The sequence below is a fragment of the Hippocampus bargibanti genome, linkage group LG04 (genome assembly GCF_051943395.1).
Source record: "Hippocampus bargibanti isolate YZ-2025 linkage group LG04, ASM5194339v1, whole genome shotgun sequence".
NCBI classification, from domain to species: Eukaryota; Metazoa; Chordata; class Actinopteri; order Syngnathiformes; family Syngnathidae; genus Hippocampus; species Hippocampus bargibanti.
The window spans coordinates 29,395,065-29,420,545 of record NC_142737.1 but is presented as its reverse complement, the minus strand read 5'-3'; the positions used below and the strand labels follow the sequence as shown (position 1 = coordinate 29,420,545).

Below are 25,481 nucleotides of genomic sequence, written 5' to 3'. Positions count from 1 at the left end.
CTCCAGCTCGTGCTTACTGTTCCAGCTAAAACAGCATCAGTGGAGCGTTCATTCTCAGCACTGAAAAGACTGAAAACATACAGTCGCAACAGGACGGATCAAGGACGACTTTCTTCACTGGTAGTGATCTTCATTGAGACAGAGAGACTTGGACTTCATTTATAAGTAAAGGTAACACGATAATATCATTGTTTTTTATGCTAGTTTGTATACAGTATATATATGCTAGTTTGTATACAGTATATAAAGAATGCTGACATGACAAAACACGTTAACTGTTGCCAATCAAATGGTGAACAAGATACTCTGTGGAGTTCATGTTTTTAAATCTGACTGTGATGACGTCAGTGCCTCACCAGCCATGAACCTCACCGCATGTCACTTGTTCACTGGTGGTGAACATGCACAACCCACATAGAAGAGGAGGGCCTGAGATGATATATAAACAAGCAAAGTTGTAATCATTTAAAAAAGCAGACTTGGGAACTAGTGAAACAAATAGCATAATCCCCTTATGCACACATTTCTAATCCGAAAGTGCTCAAACGGGAACTTTAAACAGTCAGGTAAACTGTCTGTTTCCCCCGAATTTGCACAGGTTTCTGCAGAAGCATGCACCTGTTGGGCACTGAAGTGTCATGGGGAATCTTGAACTTTGAAAAGATTAAAAAAGCCTACGAATGATCATACATAATATATATAAAGTGATGAAAACATGATTATGTGAAACGCCTGGCAAACCAGACAGTTGTCCGTATCAAAACAAAGGCAACATTCACACACAGAGAGATAATATATACTTTGGAGAGCAGGTGTTGTGGTCTTGTTAAATAAGAAATGTATCGTGTTGCTACTAACATCTGTGTGAAAAACTGTGTTCCACAATGTAATGTTTGTGTGAGGGGCTACTGAAAATGAATTCATTACTTTCAGGAAATTTGTGAATATGGTTTTGATAAGGCTTGTATTTCCTTTGACCACAATTGCTATTTCTATGGGTTTAGAAATGAATTGAATGTCTGACCTGATTTTATCACGAGTGACCATCACCATGTTTAGCATAAGCTGTCTAAAATAGATTTCCTAAAAGAACATTTTTCTGAATTTACATTTTGGAATGTTTATTTATTCAAGGTAGTGAGTGACACATAAGGTAAACCTGTTTTTGAAATGCCCCCGTTAAGATCAGCCAATGATAGTGGAATTAATTCACATGTTGCACTTTGCACTGATGTAAAATCCAATTGCATTAAAGTGTTGAACTGCATAAAATCCATTTTATCTTCAGTATACAGTTGCAAAGTCATTTTCTTTTATCAAATTCAAAGGCACCGAAATGTAGCCTACATTGGCGCATTGATGCAGTGTATGTAAAGTTTTCCTTGTAAGTTGAAATTAATTAATTATCCAGCATCCCACATCCTATCATGACCAACGGTAGAAATTAGGATTTGTTTTTCTCTCTGGTTCCGTTTTATATCCATCCCTGTTGTGATGAGCTTGCATTGTCCTAGCTAGAGCTAAGGTAGTTCATCTCTTATGTTGGTATGATGGCGTAAGAGGCCTTGGCCTATCGCTGACACCAAGGGGTGAAGGGGTCAATGTGGCCAGCCAATTGCAGGGCACACCAAGACGAACAAACATCTATGCTCACACTCACACCTACGGCCAGATTTGAGTGGTCCGTTAACCTGCCATGCGTCTTTTTGGAATGTGGGAGAAACCCGGAGTACCCGGAGAGAACCCACAGAGACATAGGGAGAACATCGAAATTCCACACAAAAAGGAAGGCTGGATTTCTGCTACACTTTGTCTCTCACATTTTATACTCATACTCTGTGCTGTGTGCAAAGCATGCATTCTCAGTGCAAACAAAATACTGAGCGAACACTTTACCAATGAGAGAGCCACTGCCCTTAACCCAGTGGAGGTGCAATTGCACTTTATTCTGCAGCAGTAAAAAAAATCTCTAAAAAAAAAAACATGTACCCCGAGGTCAAATGCACCCTCCTTGATGGGGTCTGGCGCGACCCCAAGATGTGACTGCCACCCAAACATTCACTTCTGATGACAATATATAATGACCGATTTGGTTTCAAATGGAATGCAAAATTATACATAAAAAAAGCAAAAAATATAGCAGCGTCTTTGAGCCAGCAAACCAAATGCAGTGCACAGTGACTCTAGTCTATAACACAGGGGTGTCAAACTCTGGTCCTCGAGGGCTGCCGTCCTACATATTTTCCCAGTCTCCCTATTGCAACGCACTTGATTCAAGGGAACGGTCGCATCTCAGACTTCCGCAGAGCTTGCTGATGATCTGATCATGAGAATCAGGTGTGTCCATTGAGCCTGTTCCCTTGAATCAGGTGCGTTGCAACAGGGATACTTGGAAAACATGTAGGTAGGCGGCCCTCGAGGACCGGATTTTGACACCCCTGCTTTAAGATGATGCCCTTGACGTTTCAAGTTAATGCCACTGCTTGCAACATTCATAGATAACAGTGACAGCTGCCATCTTTAGCCATCTAATACGTTTAATTTTAACACCATCTGCCTTGACCGTAAGTCCAGAAGAAAGGAAGTTTTTTTTCCTTTCATTACCCGATGGGTTCCTAAGCACCTCAAAAGGTCACAGCTTCAAGTAGACCCTGCATAAGCCACATGGTAATACAGCTAAAGCCTATGACCAAAAGTTAAGATAATCACTTGCAATGAAATCCCCAGATTTCAAACTGCTGATAGAAAGTTGCGAGAATGTAGGTGCTAGACTCCGATAGTACATTGGGCGCTTTTTCTTGTTCTTGTTAGGGCCATTATTAATGAAGCAGGAATTAAAAGTAAGAACCAAAAGATTCTTTAATCTTTGGGACAGTACATAATCGAGCTCGCGCAGATAGTCGAGGCGCGAGGGGAGAAGAGAGAGAGTGAACTGTTTAGGAGAGCGTTTGGAAAGAACAGCAGTATGTGACATCTAGAATGGATGTATAAAAACGGAAGTCTGAGAAAATAAAACATTAACAAAATAAAACGTTTAAAATGTGTTCGTGTAGCGAATTGCCTTAACATATCACCCCTGATGAACATCTTTAACATCGGTATAGGTGAACAAAGAAGAAAAAAAGGAAAGAAAATCACAAAATAAAGCAATAATGTACAATTAAATTGGAAACACAAAGTAAAGTCATGTCATTCGCGACATCAATCAAGCCTTCATGGCATCCTGGGTTCCTGGATGGTGATTTTTCAGGGCGGTGAGGATAAGCAATTTTGTTCTGTAGCATTTATTCGCAAGCAGACCCCAGGATGTGATATGGATAAGCAGGTGATCGGAAAATGGTGTGCGATTCGTCGACTTGGCTCCAGTGACATGCTCCGGGAATCTCCTTCACGATCCTCGTGGCTCCCAAACCTCTCCAGCAAACTTGACACCTCTCTTCCACCTTCTTCCCTTTCACTCTGCCTCTCTGAAATTAAATCCTGGTTTACCCATAACTTCTTCAAACTTAACAGCGAAGAAACTGCAATTCTCATTGTTGGTACCAAATCCACCTTGAGCAAAGCAAACAGTTTCTCTCTCACTATTGACAATTTGACCGTTTCTCCCTCCCATCAGGTCAAAAGCCTAGGTGTCATCCTTGATAGCACACTATCTTTCCACTCCTATATAAACAACTTAACCCGATCTGTGTACTTTTACCTACGCGATATCAATCGTCCGTCTCTCACCTCTCACACCACTGCTATCCTCGTTCATAGTCTTGTCACCTCCCGGATTGACTATTGCAATTCACTTGTCCTTGATGTCCCTCAGAAACTTCTCCACAAACTTTAACTCATCCAGAATTCTTCAGCCCAGATCATCACCAGAACTTCATCCTTTCACCACATCACCCACGTCCTCCAAGAGCTCCACTGGCTCCCGGTCAAATATAGAATCAACTTTAAAATTCTTCTTTATATATTTATGCTGAGAATATCTTGTTTTCAAATTGCTGCTGTGGACCGCAAATTTCCCCATTGTGGGACGAATAAAGGTTTTCTGATTCTGATTCTGAAAAAGTTATCCATAACCTGCCTATCTGATCTTCTTCAAATTTCTATTCCCTCTTATTCCCTCAGATCCTCTTCCTCCCTCCACCTCCGCATGCCCCCCGCCCCTCCCCGCACGATGGGGGACTGGGCTTTCAGCTGCTCTGCCCGCAAACTGGAACTCACTTCCTCCCAACATTCGTAACATTGATTCTATTCCAACCTTCAAATCCCATCTCAAAACCCACCTATTTAAAATCACATTTTTTGTGTAGCTCTTTCTCTTGTTTCTATTTATAACTGTATTGTATTTATTGTATTCTATTTATGATTGTATTTTATTTATTATTGTACCTCTGCTTGTCTATACTGTCTGGTGTCCCTGAGAACTTTGAAAGGCGCTTAAAATGAAATGTATTATTATTATAAAGATGGTCAGCAGCTCCGTGGATGGTCTGTCCCGCGTCATTGTGGCTTATGTCCTTGTCTCGGACATCCTCTCCAGGCCGTAGCCTCTTGTCCTGGGGGGAGCAAATGAGACTTGTGGCAAGTCACATATCGACAGGATGTTTTTATTCTACACATCACACATTTGTTGGATCTGTTTCTTTCTCTATCTAGGTCTGTCATAAAGTGTCTGCAATGCATTCTCTCACTAAAAGGCAGAAAATTGTTGTTAGGAGGTGTTAGTTGGTTATTACGTTTGAGTGGTTAGCGCATCTGCCTTTCCAGTGGGCACAAACTTGCAAACACCACCCCCTACCAAAATTGAAATTTTTAAGTAAGGATTGGAGCTATGTTAATCATAAGTCCACCTGTTGAATTTGCCAACTGGGAACATGTTTTTGTGGAAAACACCGACTCCTCTTTGACATTGCAGATTATCAATTTGCAAAGTTTTTAATTTGTTAATCACTGTTCTAGAATTTGGCGGCCAGTGTTCGCACATCTCCTGCGTGAGCAACAATTCATGTGGCATTTGGATTCAAAATTTTGCATGTTGAGCGCGGCTTCTTCCGCTACTGCAATTGCTACATGTGTTGCCCAAGCTGATCGCAAAATTGTTGGTCCCGATCGCAGACCAAAATACTGGAATCCTCACTTCAAAGGTGTTTGATTATTTTCGTTAAAACACCATGCCATCTACCAACAACAACAAGACAAAACGTTACAATTGTGCCTTCAACTCACTCCAGCTATGCTACCGACTCCCGCCTTCCACACTCGCAAAGGCATCTAGCGTCACATGCAAGATGGCAGCAGGGCCGTCATAATATAAAATGGCGACTGGCTCTAGCAGCCACATTCAAAATGGTGCGGTCCATGCACGTTTTTTCCTCTTGTTTTCAACTTACCATGTATCAATCACAGCGCATACCATTACAATCGTTTATTCCTTTCCTACGCCGTGTCGTAGAATGAATCCGTTAACTTAATCCACATACCACAACAAATCACAACCATGTTGAATTCCCTCAAATTCATCTACCCCTTCTTTTCTTTCAGTTTTTCACATTATTTTACCTTTTTATTATCGATGCCCCCATCAAACAACACAAGCCGTTTTTTCGGATTGACCTAACACGCTCACGATCAAACCCCACATACACAACTTGGGTGAACCTGAATGCAGCGCTGCAATTTCTCTCAACTCTTAACTCGAGAACACAACTCCTGAACGCACAAGGCGCTATCAGCGAGCTACTTAGTGCTCTCCCGGTTCGCGCCAGGCACGAAAATAAACGGGGAAGGGTTGTCAACCAAGCAACCCCTGGTGAAAACCCCAATGCATATTCCTAACTGAATAGCCTTGTTCCCACCCGGTTTGAAAACATGGTATGGCTTTCCTGGCCAAGGAAAATCTACCATGAGGCCGGTAAACTTTCATATTTCTAAAACTCGAATGGTGTTGAGTGAAGTTCTACCTTACTTTTGCTCTTCTTCGACAGTTGCCCTGGCCGTTCGAAGTCGTCATTCGGCAAGTCGTTTTACATCAGTGGTCTCAAACTCAATTTACCCGGGAGCCGCTGGAGGCAGGGTCTGGGTGAGGCTGTGCCGCATCAGGATTTTCACAAGAAAAGCACAGATAAAACATTCCAATGTTCTCAATATCTTTATTTTTAACACACAAAAAATGAATTAAATGAATAAATGGAAAAATGAATAAAAAATAAATTAACCAGTAATAAATAAATAATTATAATGATCAATAATGATCATAAGGCAGATACAGACGACTGAAAAAAACAGAGGGAACTAATTATTTTAATAAAGGTTCAAATGTCTGTATTCACAGTCCTTTAACCTTTAACTTTCTGAACATAAATAAAATATTGAACATGAACTGTCCCAAACATGGCTTCTCTTGCCTACTTCTTGCTGCTAGAGACCTGGCAGTGCTTCTTTTCACAAAGCCGAGCCACATTTGGCTTGAGGGAGGAGGCAGTGGAGACTGAGTAGGGCTTGAAGATGCTCATCGGTAAGTCTGGACCTGTACTTGGACTTATTGAAGTTCAAGGTGGAGAAGTGCTTCTCACATAAGTATGCGCTCCCAAAAAGACACATGGTCCGCTTGAACATTCGGGAAAGTTCAGGGAAGCTGGGGGTTAACTCTCTCAAACATTGCCCAAGCTTTTCTGCTTCTCCATTCACATTCCTGAACTTGGCTTTGAGTGCGGAGTGGCACAGTAGGTCACAGAGCTCCATTTGGAACACAGGAGGGGCATCTTGCACATCAAAAGAGAATGGGTCTGCAAAAATTTGAAATGTGGCTTTGTGCGTCTAGAAGTCTGCAAATTTGTGTTAAAATTTTGTTCCATGGTTTGTTCAACGGTTTGTTCAGCTCCACACATAAGTTTCATTCATATCAATCATGCGGGCCGCACTAACATTAATCTTTCATGTCAAGGCGGGCCGCAAAATATTCATTCGAGGGCCGCAGTTGGCCCGTGGGCCGTGTGTTGGAGACCCCTGTCTTACATGCTCTCTCGTGTTGCCTTCAGGCAAAACTCGAAAGTGGACTTGCGGTCATTGAGACTCCAGGCACCAAATGTTAGGATAATTAATAATGAAGCAGGAATCAAAAGTAAGAACAAAAAGATTCTTTAATCTTTGGGCCGGCACATAATGGAGCTCGCGCAGATGGTCGAGGCGCAAGGGGAGAAGAGAGAGAGCTGTTTGGGAAAGCTTTTGTCAAGAGCGGCAAGATGTGATGTCTTTACCGGATGTATGAATACCGAGACAATAAAACATGAGAAACTGAGAAAATAAAACTATATTTAAAATGTGTTTGTGTAGTGAATTGCCTTGACAGTTTTTTTTTGACTGAAATTTTTGCATCATTTGCTTCTTGATCATTAAACCATGCGCACAGACAACAATAGGGAATACATTTCCAGCTGGTGCATACAACATGCCCTGTGAATGGAGTGAAGGTGTGTTTTCAATGGAAATGAATATTTTGGTTGTTGTTTATTTTTATAAAAGTCAGTGAAAATGCAAAGTAAGAACTTGAGTTAAAATGCAATTGACATAGTTTTACAGTTTTTATGAGCAAAAACGCTTGTTCTGCTGAATTGTAAGGCATTCACATCAAAAATACATTTTGCATATCTTTGAATATCAGTAAAAGTATGTAAACATATTCATTTTTCATAATATTAATTTAATTATTCTATAACATTTCCCCAGTTCCGATCGGTGGAGAAATTATTTAGTGTTGTGAATCAATTTCTTACATTGTTTTACATACAAATTGTACTTTTTGTATCATTTCATCTGCAGGTCTTCTGTGTACAGCAGCAGCAGACAAGTGTCTCTCGTCACCTTGTAACAATGGCGCCACGTGCCTTGAACATCTGGGTGACTACGTGTGCCTTTGCCCCAAAGGACCAGTGTGGTACATGGGCAAAAACTGTGATGATCTGTATGATGCTTGCATCTTGGCCCCTTGCACCAACTGCACCAGCAGTCCCGGAACTGACTACTTCACATGCCACTGTCCAGATGGCTTCACAGGCCTCAACTGCACCCAGGATGTAGATGAGTGTGAAAGCAACCCTTGCAAAGGTATCAGGTCATACTGTGTCAACAGAATCGATGCCTATTCATGCCACTGTCCCCATGGATTTGGAGGCCAACATTGCCTATCAAATATTACCACTTGCTCAGAGGAAACATGCCACAACAGCGGAATCTGTCGAGACATTCCTGACATTGGATTTCATTGTCAGTGTGATGCTGGATACCAAGGGGCAAACTGTGAAGAAAACATCAACGAATGCGAGTCTCAACCCTGTCAAAATGGAGCCATCTGTAAAGATGGCGTCAATGCCTACCAGTGTTTCTGTGTTCCTGGATTTCAGGGATTCCACTGTGACTTGGACATAAATGAGTGTGCCTCCCAACCGTGTCAAAATAACGGTACATGTTCGGATGAAGTGGACAATTATAGTTGTGATTGTATTGAAGGCTTCAAAGGTAGGGAAAATATGAGTTCTACATGACTTATGCATACACTCTCCTCTCTCTCTCTCTCTCTCTCTCTCTCTCTCTCTCTCTCTCTCTCTCTCTCTCTCTCTCTCTCTCTCTCTCTCTCTCTTTCTCTCTACCTACCCAAATCCATCCATGCATCCATCCATCCATCCATCAGTCTCTCTCTCATATATTTCTATATACATGCAGACATATATATATATATATATATATATATATATATATATATATATATATATATATATATATATATATATTTTTTATATATATATATATATATACACACAGTAAAGTCTCGTTATATCGATATTCTCAGGAGTCGGAAAAAATATCGATATAACCGGACTATCGATATATCCGATCCTGCGGCATGTAAATTTTCTCCTTGGGTTCATAGAAATAGTATCGTAATAAGCAGTACTATCAATGTAACCGATATCGACATAACGAGACTTTACTGTATATTAGCGCAAGTCTAGCTGTAGACAAAATTTCAGTAAAAAAAAAAAACAGTCCAAATTGTCCCTCGGTGTGAGTGTGCGCATGAATGGTTGTCCGTTTTTGTGTTCCCTCCTATTGGCTGGCAACTGGTTGCCTGGGATAGGCTCCAACACCCCCAACGACCCTTTTGGGATGGATGGATTGTATGTTTTTTTTTTTTACGCACACGCATATACACACACACACACACACACACACACACACACACACACACACACACACACACACACACACACACAGACACACACACACACACTCACACACACGCACACACGCACACACACACACACACACACACACACACACACACACACACACACACACACAAACACACATACACACGCACACACACACACACACACACACACACACACACACACACACACACACACACACACACACACACACACACACGTGTATACTGACACGCACAAACATATTTTAGTTTTGAAACTGGAACATATAGATTGACTGACATACTTTTATATTGGTTTACCTCAAAAAGCGGCTTGACAGTTCTATGGAAATCATTATGACCCTGACACCTCTTGCAAATCAACACTGCTACAGTATTACGTCTGTGTAAGCTCTCAGTGGTACAGGAGTGGTCCATCGATGAGAAGGTTTCTTCAGCCGTCATCTGTACAAATGTCATTTGTACAGATGACGGCTGAAGAAACCTTCTCATCGACTGCTACAGTATGTGGTGCTCTTCGACAGAACTAAACCAGTCAGAAAAAAGTTTTGTTAATTTTTTTCAGAAAGAAAGGGACAGGAAAAATAACATGAAGTAGTGCCGCTCAAACAAAGGAAGTTTATTTCCAATCTCTCATCTTGGCCCACTTGTCTCTCTTTAGGTATTAACTGTGAAGTAGAGATTGATGAGTGCGAAGTACAGCCTTGCCAGAACGGTGCCACCTGCCGAGACTATGTTGCCATGTACTCGTGTCAGTGTATGGATGGATTCCAGGGCCAAGACTGTGAGATCAACGTCGATGAATGTGCCAGCATGCCGTGTCTAAATGATGGCAGGTGCATTGATGATGTCAACAGGTAGGTCCACTAAAAGACGCACAACACATAAGTTCATACGTCCCTGATCCACTGCTGAAAAGGACGCTTTGATTCTCTCCTCTTTCATCTAGAACTGCTTCTGTCACAAAGAGGGTACAGAAAGTGCTGAAGAATGAATGACTCTCTGTGGATTTGTGTTGTCACATTATTTGTTATTTAGTTGTTTTTGTTTTCTTTTACTTTATGTTACTTCCGGGTTGAGTGAATGCTGGCGCGTGTGGCTACCGCTGCTCACCCGCAGAAAAAATATCATGTGACTGTAAAGTGTCCTTGAGAGTTTTCTCCTCATTCTTATCAAGCCCTTTTGTGCAGTTCTGTGCTTCCAAATCTACTGGATTATTACTTCAAAATTGTCCTTTTGCTGAAGACTTTGTGTTCTCCTGCCTTAGATATAAATGTGACTGCGAGGGGACAGGCTTTGATGGTCACAACTGTCAGGAGGACATTCCTGAATGTGCTTCGGGCCCATGCCAGCATGGAGGCACCTGCTTGGAGGGGATCAACCAGTACCAATGCCTCTGCTGGCCTGGTATACATGATATCAACTCTGATTTGTTCATGAAGCAAAACCTTCAATTCGCAAATATCTTCTACACCACATTTTTATTGTACTGTCAATTGATTTATTATGCGCCCGTCGGAAGTTGTGACAATCAATTGCATCACACTTCAAGATGGCATCTGTAATTAAAGTTTGTTTGCATTTGGATTTGGATGAATACTTCTGCGTCTTGACTGTTTCCTACGCCGAAATCTAAATCGACAATAGCATTTACTAATTTTGGCTCAAAAGTGTCAAAAGAGCAAGGTTGTCCGATTCTGTGGAAATAGTCCTGCAGTTTTTCCTTCATCTAGCTACGGTTATAAACAAGAAAGCACCCCAGTAGAAATGATTGCACATGTATGAAGGGGTGCTGCTTAATCAAACCTCTAATAAGCAAGGCTTAGGCTCTAATTAAGTCTTTGCTTTATTTCACTTTTCAATGAGGAGTCTCATCATGACATTTCATGTTTACCTGTGACGCAGCTAATTCACACATGGAAACAGAAACACACACAATTTCATAAAGCGCATACAGAAGGCAACAAATAAATTCATTGCGTGAAACTGTTCTTTATTTTCGAGTACATATACCTTGACATGACAATCACACTTTTCCTACAGGAACTCAGAGTGGTTGTGTCAATGAATGAATATCCGTGTTTTTAGGTTACAATGGTGAAAACTGCCAGGAAGATGAAGATGAGTGTGCACAGTACCCATGTGAAAATGACGGCGAATGCTTCCAGCGCTCAGACATGGAGAATTATGGCGTACTCCCTGAACTTACCGTGGCCAATTTTTCCTATGAAGAAGCAGCTGGATTCGTCTGTCACTGTCAACCTGGATTTACAGGTTTGCTATCAAGCTCAAACCCATTTGACATTGTTTTCTCAGAAAAAAATGGTTTAGACACATTTGTTGCTTTTTCAGGAGACAACTGCTCTCTTAATGTGGATGAGTGTATGTCTGCCCCGTGTCAGCATGGAGGAAGCTGCCAGGATTTAGTCAACTCTTATCAATGTTTATGCTCCAATGGCTTCACAGGTATGATTATTTTTGATCATTTTCTCACTAATGCTATCCCTGTATTGCAGTCTTTTCACTAATATGGGTCCTCGTAAACTATTTCTGTTACTTTCTAAACTTTTGCTTGGCAAATGTCAAATTTGTGATCTAAGGCGGACGTTTGCTCGGTCGTGAAAACTGAAGAATAGTAAATTGTTGACGATTCTATCGAAAATTATTTACATTGTGTGTTGTGTCAGGAAGGGCATCCAACCTAAAAGCTTGGCCAAAACAAATGCAAATCAAACCCATGAAGATTGAGAACACTGATTTGCTGTGGCAACCCCTGAAGGGAAAAGCTGAAAGGAAAATAAGTTGTATTCTAGGCATGTAGTAGAACCAATCAGTTGAAAATCACACCTGGTCGAGTTCTGTCAAAAAATGTCCCAACAACAATTCCTGACCTCCTTAATGAACCTGCCGAAATAGCAGTTAAATCAGCTACTTCATTTATACTCCACAACGTCTGATGAAAGACCCAAAAAGCCAGACTCAGATAAATAGAGATACAAAAAGGTACAAAAATATTGATCCAAATGTATAAGTGACAAACAGCCCAGCACTCTCAATAGTATAATTGGAAACCAAAAAACTATCAAGATAAAAAATGACAATGAGTGAGAGCTCAAGGTCTAGAGAAAAAGTACTTTGGCATGAATGGTTGACACGGTCAATAATCTGACAAAGCGAAGCATAAATCAAAGTCTTTAAATACAGGACAAGCATGAGACAGTGGTCCAAAGCTAACAGGTCATGAACAAAACTCCAGCCGGTGCTGAAAAACCAAAACAAAGAGACCAGAAAAAGACAATACTGTGTTGAAAAGTCCTCCTGACGATCCCTTGCTGTTTCATTCTTATCAGAATCAGAATCAGAATCATCTTTATTGCCAAGTATGTAGAACACACAAGGAATTTGTTTCCGGTAGAACACGCTGCACTAGTATCGTTGTCAAAAAAAAAACTGCTAAGTGGCACTATACAGTTCCATTTTGGCTACTGTTGAAAGAGTTCAAAGAGTTAATGGCTTGGGGGAAGAAGCTGTTTAAATGTCTGCTGGATTTGGTGCGCATGGATCGGTAGCGCCTGCCTGAGGGGAGTAGCTGGAAAAGGTGGTGGGCAGGGTGCGGAGGGTCCAGTAGGATTTTCCGCGCCCTAGTTTGGATTCTTGCAGTGTGCAAGTCCTCGAGAGTGGGTAGGGCGGTGCCAATGATTTTTTCCGCCGTCCTAACTGTCCGTTGAAGTCGGATTTTGTCCATTTTTGTGGCGGCCCCGGACCAAACGGTGATGGAAGGACACAGGATGGATTCGATGACAGCCGTGTAGAAATGTTGCAGCACCTCCTGTGGCAGGCCATGCTTCTTTAGCAGCCTCAGGAAGTACATTCTCTGTTGGGCCTTTTTCAGGATAGAGTTGTTTCCTAACTGACATCAGAAAAACGTTTTATAGCATCTAAAATACCCAAAACATGCAGGGATATATTTTTTGTCAAATGCAAAACACCAATAAAAATCGATGAAATAATTTATTCCGTGTCATTTTGAGGCATCTGGACTGCAAAATAGCATCCCAGAAAAGAGGCAGAAAAATGGCGACAAGCTCCCGTGAGGAATGAATCAGCCCGTTTCCACAGGCTGATAAATTCCTTCCATGGAGCTTGGACACCCTCTTCTGGCGGCTTTTGGGTGCAACACGAGGTTTTCAGACCAAACAAGTACAGCAAAATACATTGACGTGATGGAAGAACTGCTACAATGTGTCTTTTTTTCAGTCAGGGGCGTTCCTTTAGTGATGTCATGTAGGGACTCGTCACCAACTCAAAAACAACAATGAATATGAATGAATATTCAGTGCGAGTCTTACAACGTAAAATATTGCTATGTGCGTTGGAATCTTATTAAAATACGCTCAGTAGAAGTCATTTGAAGCCATTTTACAAATTATGAACACAACTTGTCCGGAGACGTCGGTTGTCCTTTAACAATGCTGAGAGAGAAGTACAGAGAAGGTCAGAAGGAATTGCATTGTGTCTTTGTAGATCTGGAGAAAGCCTATGACAGGGTGCCCAGAGAAGAGTTGTGGTATTGCATGAGGAAGTCTGGAGAGACAGAAAAGTATGTCAGAGCGGTGCAGGACATATCATGACTGTAAGACAGTTGTGAGGTGTGCTGTCGGTGTGACGGAGGAATTCAAGGTGGAGGTGGGACTCCACCAGGGGTCAGCTCTGAGCCTCTTCTTATTCGCTATGGTGATGGACAGGCTGACAGACAATGTTAGACAAGAATCTCCATGATGTTTGCAGATGACATTGTGAACTGTCGCGAGAGCAGGGTACAGATGGGGAAGAAACTAGAGATGTGGAGGTAGGCCCTGGAAAGGAGAGGAATGCAGATCAGTCACAGCAAGACAGAATACATGTGTGTGCCACTGAAGAAAAGACAGGAAGCAGTGCTGGATGTAGCAGAGATGAAGATATTGAGGTTTTCTTTGGGAGTGACCAGGTTGGATAGGATCAGGAATTACTATAACAGAGTCTCATCTCATCTCATTTTCCGTACCGCTTATTCCTCATTAGGGTCGCGGGGGTTGCTGGAGCCTATCTCAGCTGTCTTCGGGCGGGGGACACCCTGAATTGGTTGCCAGCCAATCACTATAACAGCTATTTGGCAGAATTCAGCTATTTTTTCTCCGCTAAAGTGATATTTTCTATTTTCATATAAAAGTTATTTTATTTCCGTATACAACCGCTAAAACATTTGTTTTGAAGGGTGATAGGATGATCAGAATGCATAGTGCTTGACTCGGCATGCTTTCGGCATGCTGTCGTGGAACCATGCCGGAAGCACGTTCCACAACAGTGATTGTGGAATGGTGACGTCTTTGGATGGAGGGATAAAGAATTCATGAAATTGGGCATTCATTCATGAAATTGGGCATGGTTAGAAAAACAAGTCGATGGATGCCCGCTTTCAGATTTCATATTCAAACATTAAAATCCGGGGAAAGCCCTTTGCAGTCTTTGCGATGGAAAAGTGATCAACTATGGTGGCAAAGGTTGGCTGTCACTCAAACAGCATTGTGAGGGAAGCAACATGCAGAGAAAAAAAATGAGAAAGCAGAATTACAAACTATCTCGTTCGTCATTCGAATTCACAATTAATTATTCTAATTAAGGAAATTATGATAGGGCATGTTTATTACTGTTGACCTGTAGTATACCATGGTTTTAATTATGATTTCTAATACTGAACTAACTTAAATAAGACGTGATGGGGGATGACCAAAGTTGTGAAAAACCTCTATAAACATAATAAATAGTCTTTGTACACTGTAAAACCCAACAAGTTGAAAGTACTCAAAATTTATATGGCAACTGATTACGTCAAATTTTTTGAGTACAGTTAACTCAAAATGTTTGAGTAGAGTTAACTCAAAATGTTCAAGTAGTTTACTTAAAATGTTTGAGTAGTGTAAATAAATTTTATGAGTTTGTCTGAACTTAAAAGTTATGAGTTTGATTGAGCTTAAATGTTATGAGTTTGCCTGAACTTAAAACATGTACTTTCAGTTTACTCTAATGTTTTTTAATTTTTAAATTAAAATTAGGTTTCATATTTAAGCTTAACCAACTCAAATTTATAATGTTCCATGAAAACATATATTCATGTATACTGTACTTACATTTGCCTTCTATGTCTAAAAACAAAAACACACCTCACGTCTGTTTTAGTTCACATTTTTTTATCAAGGTTTAAAACAACCTTTGATAAAACAAATGATAACAGTATCAAAATGCACAGCATGTCCACGTACCAAAACAACAAATAAACCCCTGAGCAGAAGATGTGAAATAAACACAACAAAACAGAAAAAAACAACAAATTATACTCTGCTGTTCTGTTAAAAAAATAAATTCTTTGAAAAGCATATACTTGAATAAATACAACCGAATACATTTCAATGTACTCGTTATAAGGTGCAAATCAAGGTAAAACTTACTAAAAACAAACACAGTATTCCTGAAACGAAAAAATACATTTTGGTGGAATCCAAGTTTACATATCAAAGTATTAATATAAAATCAGTCACAAACAGGTATACAAAGCAGAGTAAAACTGAAGTTACTTATCGAGTGTTGCTTTGTTCCGTAATATTGGAGGCACTGGTGCCTTCAATATTGCGGAACAAAGCATTTTTCAAACTTAGCAAGCATGGTTTGAGTGGTCTGTTATCATGAAGACACAGCAGTATTTTCTGAATGAAGGTGAATGTGAGGATTAATTTTCTTGGATAATCTAAATGCAATGCATACATTAAACCAAACAAGAGGAGGTGTGCATCAGCCAACCTGGGGAGACATCTCACAATAATGCCATCTTCTATCACAACAGAAATGCTGTCGGGGTTAAACAAGATGGCACCAGTGAGGTTGTCAGTTGTTACGGAGAAAAGTGCGACAGGAGTGTTTTCAATGTCTGGATCCTCTTCCCACTGCAAAATACACACAAACGTACACATACAGAATAAAGTAAAAGGTTATAGCATATATTGTGGCCATAGATAGACATTTGTGTTAAGTCAGGTAATACATACATTGCATGTCTTGAAGAACTCGGAGTCATCTTCGCCCGAGTATCCAGGGATGTAGAACACAGTTTGCATCTCCAGTCCATGTTAGGCCTGCAATTACATTAAACATTTTTCAAGAATGAGTACGTGTTTGGATAAGCAAAGTAAAGTTGGTGTGATTCTAGTGGGTCCAAATTAAAGACAGTTACGGATTATTATAGCTCAAATCCAAGCATGTCCTTCGTAATAGTTTGGAACCTCTGCACTATCCCTATTGCAATTTAACAACTGCATCACTGGAATGATTAATGAACATCAGTTGTTGGTAAGAGCAGAGGAGAATGTGAGACTTGAGATTGTTTTAAAAAAAGAACAATCAATGAAGTCTCAACTAATGGTGTAAAATACTCCAATATATGTTAAAAAGGTAAAATTCTGTTCAACATAAAAAATACCTACATGTAGTATGATATTCATCAGGTAATTAAGAATATAGCACAAATAAAAATGTAAACATACCTTCGATAATGGTGGTATTGCTCAATTTGCACCTGGGGGCTGAAAGGTTGAAGAGAAAAAAACATGACAATGAATGTAATCCTTTAATTTAATACAACACATTTATCCATGTTAACTTTTTAAGTTTAATAAATCTAATGTACCAGATTAAATGATGCAATCAAACCAGTCAGGCGTTTGCAGTTTGATGACTTGGCCTCCAGCAGCTCTCTCTGTATCCTTAAAATGCCAAAAATACATTTTAAAAAAAGTTCATGTTTAATTTACACATGCATAACCATTTAAACTGCATCAATTGTACATATTCCAATCCACTACACATTTTTTGGCTATCATTATATTTACTTAGTGCATTCTTAAAACTGCAGCACTACCGCTGCACGTGTATAGATATCTTAAGCCTATAGCTTGTGCTGGACACTGACACGCGGTCCTGTCGTTTGCAAACAAAGTTAACTCAAAGCATTTACCTGCTGGGCGTTGCAGCCACGGCGTGGAGGATTTCGTGTGACCCTTTTATATAAACCTTAATTTTTTACACCCATTTGACGTTTAAGAAAAATTCATACATATATCGCCACATTACTCTCGGACCTTCTTTGCGTGAAAGGCGGCAAGTTCCACAAACTGACTTTCCAATTTTGCCGTCGACACAACAAAATATCTTTTTTCTGTGCACCGACTGCAACAGATATTACTCGGTCTCTGCACGCTTCAGCCGTCGAGAAGTAAAAATGGCCCCGGTGAGACCGCGCCCGGTGAGACCACGCCTGCGGTGACGTCATCACGCAGCGTTCTGCCGTTTACTCAAAATATATAAGTATACGACAGCCATGAACTCAAAAGTATTGATTTACTGCAAATTAAAAACGCATGACTATTCAGAAAACTCCAAATGTTTAAGTTTTTGAAACAAAAAATCGGCTTTTGAGTTGACTGACCTCAATGACTTTGAGTCAGTAGTACTGTTCGGGTTTACAGTGTATAATTATGTAGCAGATATTTAATATGCAATCTTGCATTCATAAATTTACGGCCCACTTGACCCCCGTCTGATCTGTTTCATTTTCCTCTACAGTGAGACCTTGGCTTACGAACTTAATTGGTTCCCAGACAGAGGGTGTAAGGCGAAAAGTGTGTATCCCAATTTTTTTTTCCAATAGGAAGCCATTAAAATGAGAATAATCAGTTCCCAGGTCTCCATAAAATATAATTTTCAACTAAATAAGCCTTAAAACTACACACAACATACCTTTTTCTATGTATAATAAATGTGCTATTGTATTGTGAAGAAAGAAATACACTGCACTGTATAATAAAGTCACTTTATTTACATTTATGATGGTCGTTGATGGCTCTTAATCGACACCTGTTGCTTTCTGACATTTCAGGTCTTACGAAACGGGGGCATCACATTATCATTCATCATCCTTTCATCACTTTGCTGCTGTGAAATGTAAATTTCTCCACTGTGAGACTAATAAAGGCAATCCAATCCAATCCAATCCAATCATGTTCATGATTCTCATAGCCACAGTCTTTTCTGGATGGAACTGTTCAATAAAAGCCGGCACATCATTCCACTTAGCAAATCAAATCCTGTGTTTTGAGGACCTCATTATGGTCAGCAACAAGCTCCTCGATGTTATCAGCATCCACTTCGCGTCCCATGTTTTGTACAATGGAAACAATGTCGTCCAAAACAACAGAGTCATGAGGATCAAATCCTTCAAAGTTCCTCTCAAGGATACATGCGGGCCACAAATTCTTCCATGCTGCTTTCAAGGATCGAAGGGTAACATCATGCCAAGCCTTTTCTATTAGCTGAACACAATGATACACATTGAAATGGACTTAGCATATCCGCTAAGCGGCTAAATCAGACAAACGCACACATCATTCGTGTTTCTCAATGATCTCCTTCTTCTCCTCGACTGTAATTTACTTTTGTGTCTTCTTAGGCTGAACACGAGCCTGTGGTGTCTTTTTCGGTCCCAAAAAAGCAAAAGTAACTGAACTAAAAAAACTCATTGGAGGCAATGAACGTCTCTCTCTCTCTCTCTCTCTCTCTCTCTCTCTCTCTCTCTCTCTCTCTCTCTCTCTCTCTCTCTCTCTCTCTCTCTCTCTCTCTCTCTCTCTCTCTCTCTCTCTCTCTCTCTCTCTCTCTCTCTCTCTCTCTCTCTCTCTCTCTCTCTCTCTCTCTCTCTCTCTCTCTCTCTCTCTCTCTCTCTCTCTCTCTCTCTCTCTCTATATCGTGTGGAAAGGCAGGCCAGCGACGTCTCTCTCCGTCTCTCTCTCTCTCGCTCGCTCTTTATCGACGTGTGCATTCAGAGAAAGGGGGTGTGGAAAGGCAGGCCGGCTGGGGCGCTTTTCACTCATGTCCTTTGGTGTTCTTCCGCGGAAGATTACTCCGCCAGCTGTGGTGGGGCGTGTGTATTGCGAAAAGTAGTGCGTAATCCAAGGTTTAATTTTCATAAATTTAACGTTCGTAAACCGAAAAGTTCATAAGGCAAGGCATTCGTAAACCGAGGCCCCACTGTATTTTAATTTCCCTTGGTTGGGATCCCTGTTATTATTGTTGAAGTGTGGGTTTATGTTAATCATAGTTCATTGAAACTGTGTCTTAATGATTATTGTGCTTTTCTAGTTGGTTATAGTATAACTGTTTAGTATAACTGTTGTGGCTCAGTATTACTTCACATATAAGGCGCACCGGCGTATAAAGCACAGGGATATCTTTTGAAGAAAATGAAGGTCCTTGAGCCTGCTGGTCTTGGCTCGGAGACTTTTGAAGAGGGATCCTGAAGGGGGGGGGAGAGAGACACGCCGGTGATACAGCTGGTCAGGATGCTCTCTATGGTACCGCGGTAGAAGGAGGTCGTGATACTCACTGGAAAATACAGTAAAATAGATGCTATTTATGGCATTTCAATCTTCATTAGAGTCGGTGCTGTCAATATGTCCATTTTTATAGTTTACATAATGAAGTTATACTGTTTTACTTAAGTTTGTAGGCACTCAGCGTTTTGACCCTTTGTCAATTTTGGGAAATCTTATCACACTGCTATTTGAGTCGTATGTGCACATATAGAGGAACAATTTCCTACTTTCTGTTTCTGCATTTCAGTCTTTTGATTGACTGATGGTCTTTCATGGGTGCATCCTATATTTCCCTTGACTTTTAAATCAGACAACTTAGGCAACACTTTCAAATAATAATCAGTGAAGAAAAACATGGGTAAGATCATCATGACGATGCCAGTGCAAGCATGGATGTCTAAGGTCTTAGTTTGAACTTCACATGTCACCTGAGTGCAACGTGAAATGGTTGTATTGTATTACAGCCACTATACATTTTCTTGAAGCCTGCTGTGGAGTCAATAACTGGATGTGAAACATGGACTGCTTATTGGAAAGTCGGGTCAAATTTCACTAGCCCTCACATCCTTGAGAGAAAAAAAAAGAATTCTTAGAAAATCATGCAATAACAAAATGGGAAGCAATAAGACAAGTGTTGCCGGCAAATTTGTACCAGCAGGACACAGCACAGCAGGCTCACAGCAAACAGAAGGGGCTGCATATGGTTTACAGGAGAACAGCAGACAACAACAAAGCCAATAAATGGTCCCATATGTTCATCTTGGGTATTAAACCAGGACCACAAAGCAATTGTTGGAGGGAAGAAGAGATTATGATAAAGCTGCTTAGGGGCCTGTTTCAAATCTGCTGAAAAACAAAAGGACAAAGGCATCTAAGTGGCGCATATATGTGCATATTTTTTGTACTTTTGAGCTATATTTTTGAAAATATTTCAAATGAGCATTTGAAGTCATTTAAAAAAATACACATCACCCATTAATTTGCTGGATACAAAAAATATGGAAAACGCCATAAGGAACTAAACATAATCCTATTAAGTTCCATATGCGTCTAATTGATTGACTAGCAAAATGCAAGATATGGTCACCACATAATGTGCTTCCGCCTGCTTACCCAGCCATCACATAGTCAAGTACCCACCCACTTGACTGAAAGGACAACCGACACCTCCCGACAAGTTGCGTCCATAATTTGTAAAATCACTTCAAATGACTTGTACTGACTGAATTTTAAAAAGATTCCACCACGTATAGCTTTATTTCACTTTTTAAAAGTCACACTGAATATTCATGAAGTCTTGTTTTCGAGTTGATGTCGATGCCGGAAGTGATGTCACATTTTGTACGCCTCTGACCGAGAAAGCGACACACAGTGCATTTTGGGTACTTTTTTTCATCTGAAAACACCGTGTTGATTGCGAAATTAGAAGGAAAACTACATAAATAACATGATGGTGAATCGTTGTGTGGAGTTCGCATAAAGAAGGTGTAAGTTTACACAAATTTCCAGCGGACAAACCAGCCATTTCCACCGTGTCATTTGTTACTCTGTAGCGCTGTTGAGCTCTCTCTCTCTCGTCTCAACATCTCTGATGTTCGTGTGCTGCTCAAAGTGTGCCGCTGTCTCTAACCCTCCTTTTGGGTGTGTGCGTAAAACCCACCCCTCGTAACAAGAAAGCATCTGCTCTGAATCTGAACTGCCTGAAGAACGTTACAAACAAGGGGGTGGGAACTTCTGAAACTCGCCATTTCTGAGGTCATTTTGAAGCAGTTTTGGGACACTTTAAGTAATTTTTATTGGTGGTTTGCATTTGATTAAAAATATCAGCCTGTGTGTTTTGGGTATTTTAGATGCTATAAAATGTTTTTCTGACATCACTTAGGAAACAAAAAAATGGTGGTCCTTTAATCTGATACATTTAATTTTCTGTTCTGCATTCATTCGTGATCCTCTTCGTTTGGATGTCATTATCTACACGACGTAAAAATAAATGAATGAAATTTGCAATTGTTGAACTCACTGCAATAAAGAGTCACTTAAATGTCACTGCTTTGGATCCAATGAGAAAAAATAGCGACACAAACAGACTTATTCCGTCGTATCGAGCACAAGTTGATTGAGATGACACGAGCACAAGTTGATTGAGATGACACGAGCGTTATAAATCGATTGTAAATGTAATATAGGAGTAGAAAGTTCAATGCATCTGTTTTTTTTTTTTTACCGGATTTGGAAATTTCTGTTTGACCGATTTCCTCGAGTGGTAGATAACATTTCTCCCAGATATTTCTCCCTCACTCTTCGTTTCCCCCTCCCTCCCTGTGCTCTGCAACTTCAAGTAACTGCACCACTGAAATGCTTGTCATTACCAGTCCAAATTAAATGAATACAATCATTCACATCGAACCTTAATTGTGCACCAAACCTCTGGCGGGCCAGATTAAAAAGACACACCGCTGGTCCGGGCCCTGAGGTCACTTGATGGTCAGTCAGGAAGGTTAAGTCAAGAAAGCATTTAAATGTACTTAAAGTTTGAAGTGATTTATTAGCAATGTGTTTTTTTATGTTATTTTTTTTAATAGACTGAATTAGCTTGTACCTGAGCATAGGCTATGGCTATATGGGCCAGACTTTGGATGTGTTTGATTTAGGCACTCTGGACATCTCTGATTTAGAATAGCTGTATATTTATATCCGCCTCAAGTCAGTGTCTCGCTCGGTTGTCATGAGCCTTACTGAACATTATTTTGGATGAAGACCTTGTACTTTCTAAAGCTTAAAGGACAACCAACACCATTTTTTTGTTTACTAACTGACATCAGAAAAACGTTTTATAGCATCTAAAATACCCAAAACATGCAGGCTGATATTTTTAGTCAAATGCAAAATACCAATAAAAATGGCTTAAAGTTGCCCAAAACTGCCACTAATGAGCTCGAAACTGGGGAGATTCACAAAGTCCCGCCCCCCTGTTCGTGATGTCACATTAGGTTTGGCCCACCCACTAACTGCCTTCCTCCAGAATCAAAACAATGGCTTCAGAGTGTTCAGATTCAGAGAAGATAGTTTTTTGTTACTCATCCAGTTATGAATATGATTCAAATAGTTCTGAAGAGGAAAGCATAAATTTTTGCGATCGATTAAATAAGTCATTCCGTATCAATTCGAGCCGTCTGGACTCCAATGTAGCAGAAAATGCACAAGATGGCGCACAAGCTCCATTGGAAATGGGCTGATTTGTCTGCTGAGAATTTGTGTCCACTTTTATGGTTTTACCGCAATTGGTAGTGTCACCATGGCATTATTTATGTGTTTTTCCTTCTAATTTCGCCATCAACAGGGATTAACACAATGTTTTCAGACCAAAGAGTACCCAAAATGCATTGTGTGTCGCTTTCTCTGTCAGGGGTGTTCCTGACATGATGTCATGTCAGGCATCGTCATCAACTCGAAAACAAGACTTCTGAATATTCAGTGCGAGTCTTAAAACATAAAATATAGCTATATGCGGTGGAGGTGTCCTTTAAGTGTGTCACGTCCACTCGAGGCGTAGTGACAAGACTCGAGGGACGACGGAAGGAGGTAAGGGTTGGATCCAAAATACACGGTGAGTCAGAGTTCCAATAAAGAGTCTTTTACTGAGACACGCAAAAATCAACAAAGAGGTGACAATGAGGGCAACAAATGATCAGACCTGGTGGCGTGGTAGTAGCGGGGAACTTCCTGGAATACTCCGACAACGACCGTACGGAAGGTGGGGCTTTTATAGCCAGAAGGCACAATTAAGGGAATGGGGAACAGGTGCGTGAGCCGGGTGAGTCAGGAAGGGAGGGGCCGTCTGAGACGAGCAGCGGAGGAAGAGACACTAGGGGAGGGGCGCGCTCCTGACGGCGACGAAGATGTGACAAAGTGAAGCAGTTTACAAAGTACGAAACATTCAGGGAGAACCTTTGAGTCGGAAAGACTCAAATCTACGAGACTTTGAAAAACAAGGAAACGATTTGTGCTCAGTCCAATTCTGGCAATTTCCATGCTCAGAGTGAATTGTTTGCAGCTGGTCGTGAATGCACGTTTCCAAATGGTTTGAGTTTTATCATGCTAAAAACTTTTAGCAAACTGTACCGCTAATAAGAGAGGAGGCGAGTTCCATAGCACTAACTATGAGCATCGAAGACTTTGAATTGTTCCGTGGCTGGCTTCAACGCTTCAACTGAGCAATGCTATACTGTTTGCTGATCGAGGGGATGTAAAGTTTTGAGTGAATGGAACTTCCAGGTCTCTTACTTATCTTATTTTGGAGTGAATGGTTCTAACTTTGTATTTTCTTCATATAGCTGTACTGTATGCTGTAGTTTTTGTGTTTTGAACAGTTTTTAGGCAATATAAAGTCAAAGTCAGCCTTATTGTCAAATATGCTAATATGCATGACATACAGCACAGATGAAATTACTGTCCTCTCGGACCCAGCGTGAAAGGCACTTATAATGACTGAACAAACATAATAAACACGAAAACGCCAATTTGCCGGGAGAGAGGGGGGAGCCGCTGCGTGTGTTGTTGCACTTTCTTACATGTGGTGTTACACATGCATCGGTATGTTGGTAATGTATGTTGTTAACTTGGATGCTCCTACAAGACATACACCATAGTTGTTTCACTGTTTTCATGAAAAACAATAGATATTAATACATATTTTAATGCCTTTGCTTTGTTACTGTTTGGTATGGACTGTCTACATATGCAGCTTTTTATATATACTGTATCTTGTGCTGCCTTTGTGCTCATCTGTCAAATTGTAGAAATCAATTTGGCTCATGTGATATGTTACATCGTATCTTTAATATGATGAAAATCATATGAATATTTCATTTGCCATCTGCAGCAATGTATCTGACATCAAGTGGCAAACTTCAGAAAGGCAAAGGCTAATTGGTTGTTCTTATTTATTTATTTTACCAGCATGTAATTTATCAACATTATCAAACACCCCATTGTGATTTATCAGCATTCCCCACCCCAACTGCCTCTTTTGTAATTCAACTGACTTAGTCCCATTGTGTATATAAGAGCCTGTACTTCAGTTTTATCGGCACACCAGCCACATAAGCCATTAGCCTGTACTGCCACCTACAGTTTGATTTCAGAACCACCTGCCCCAACCCAGCACCCATAGGTCAGTGCAGGGATCGGGAACGCATTCCTCTTGTTAAACTCTGACAGGAGCCAGCTGGAAGCTAGAAGCTTATTACTTAGCTCGGGATGGACTGGAGACGGTCAGGAGCACAGGGTGTGAGAGAGGGAGGGGCGGGTGGAGGAAGGGAGAAAAAAAGAAAAAGTGGGCAGGGCTACCTAGTGATCACTCCTGTCTGCCTGCATGGAGGAGTAAAGACACATGTGCTTTTTTTAATCTTGTGGACTAAAAAGATAGAGAAGGTTGTGCCACTTTTGTCATCCGGGAGTGTGACAGAGTGCAAACGCGTTGGCTGTAAACTCATTGGATCATGAGAGGAAGGAGGTTACTGCTCCTGCTCTGTTTCTGCGGTGGGCCATGGCAGCTGACAGGTACAGCGTGGTACCGCACGTTTTTAATGAATGAATTGTATCTTTACAAATCTGTGTTTCCATTCGATGACATGGCCTCTACATACAATTCTACAAATGGCTTTGTGATTTAGAAGATTTTCATATATCTTCATGCGTTTCTCCTCCCTTTTATAGACATTTTGCAGCTGCGAATGTTTCATCATTAAGCAACCAGGACATGCCACAATAGTTGTATGACAGTCAATGTCCATAAAGTCAAA

General features: G+C 40.7%; 1 protein-coding gene and 1 long non-coding RNA gene across 3 annotated transcripts in view; one reads left to right on the top strand and one right to left on the bottom strand.

The window, feature by feature from the left end:
* Nucleotides 1–25,481, top strand: part of LOC148899646 (protein crumbs homolog 2-like) — a 97,497-nt gene that overhangs the window by 8,044 nt on the left and 63,972 nt on the right. For both annotated transcript variants that reach the window (XM_088995034.1, XM_088995033.1), the window contains exons 2-6: nt 7,816–8,511; nt 9,885–10,080; nt 10,491–10,630; nt 11,312–11,497; nt 11,576–11,689. In XM_088995034.1, coding sequence (XP_088851160.1) covers nt 7,816–8,511; nt 9,885–10,080; nt 10,491–10,630; nt 11,312–11,497; nt 11,576–11,689 — 1,332 coding nt within the window. The remainder of the gene's footprint in view (nt 1–7,815; nt 8,512–9,884; nt 10,081–10,490; nt 10,631–11,311; nt 11,498–11,575; nt 11,690–25,481) is intronic.
* LOC148899647 (uncharacterized) lies at nt 15,559–17,044 on the bottom strand. Its single transcript, XR_016114769.1, has 4 exons — nt 16,941–17,044; nt 16,798–16,836; nt 16,303–16,389; nt 15,559–16,200 (listed from the first exon to the last, which is right to left on the bottom strand). It is a non-coding gene; the product is annotated as an uncharacterized LOC148899647 (long non-coding RNA).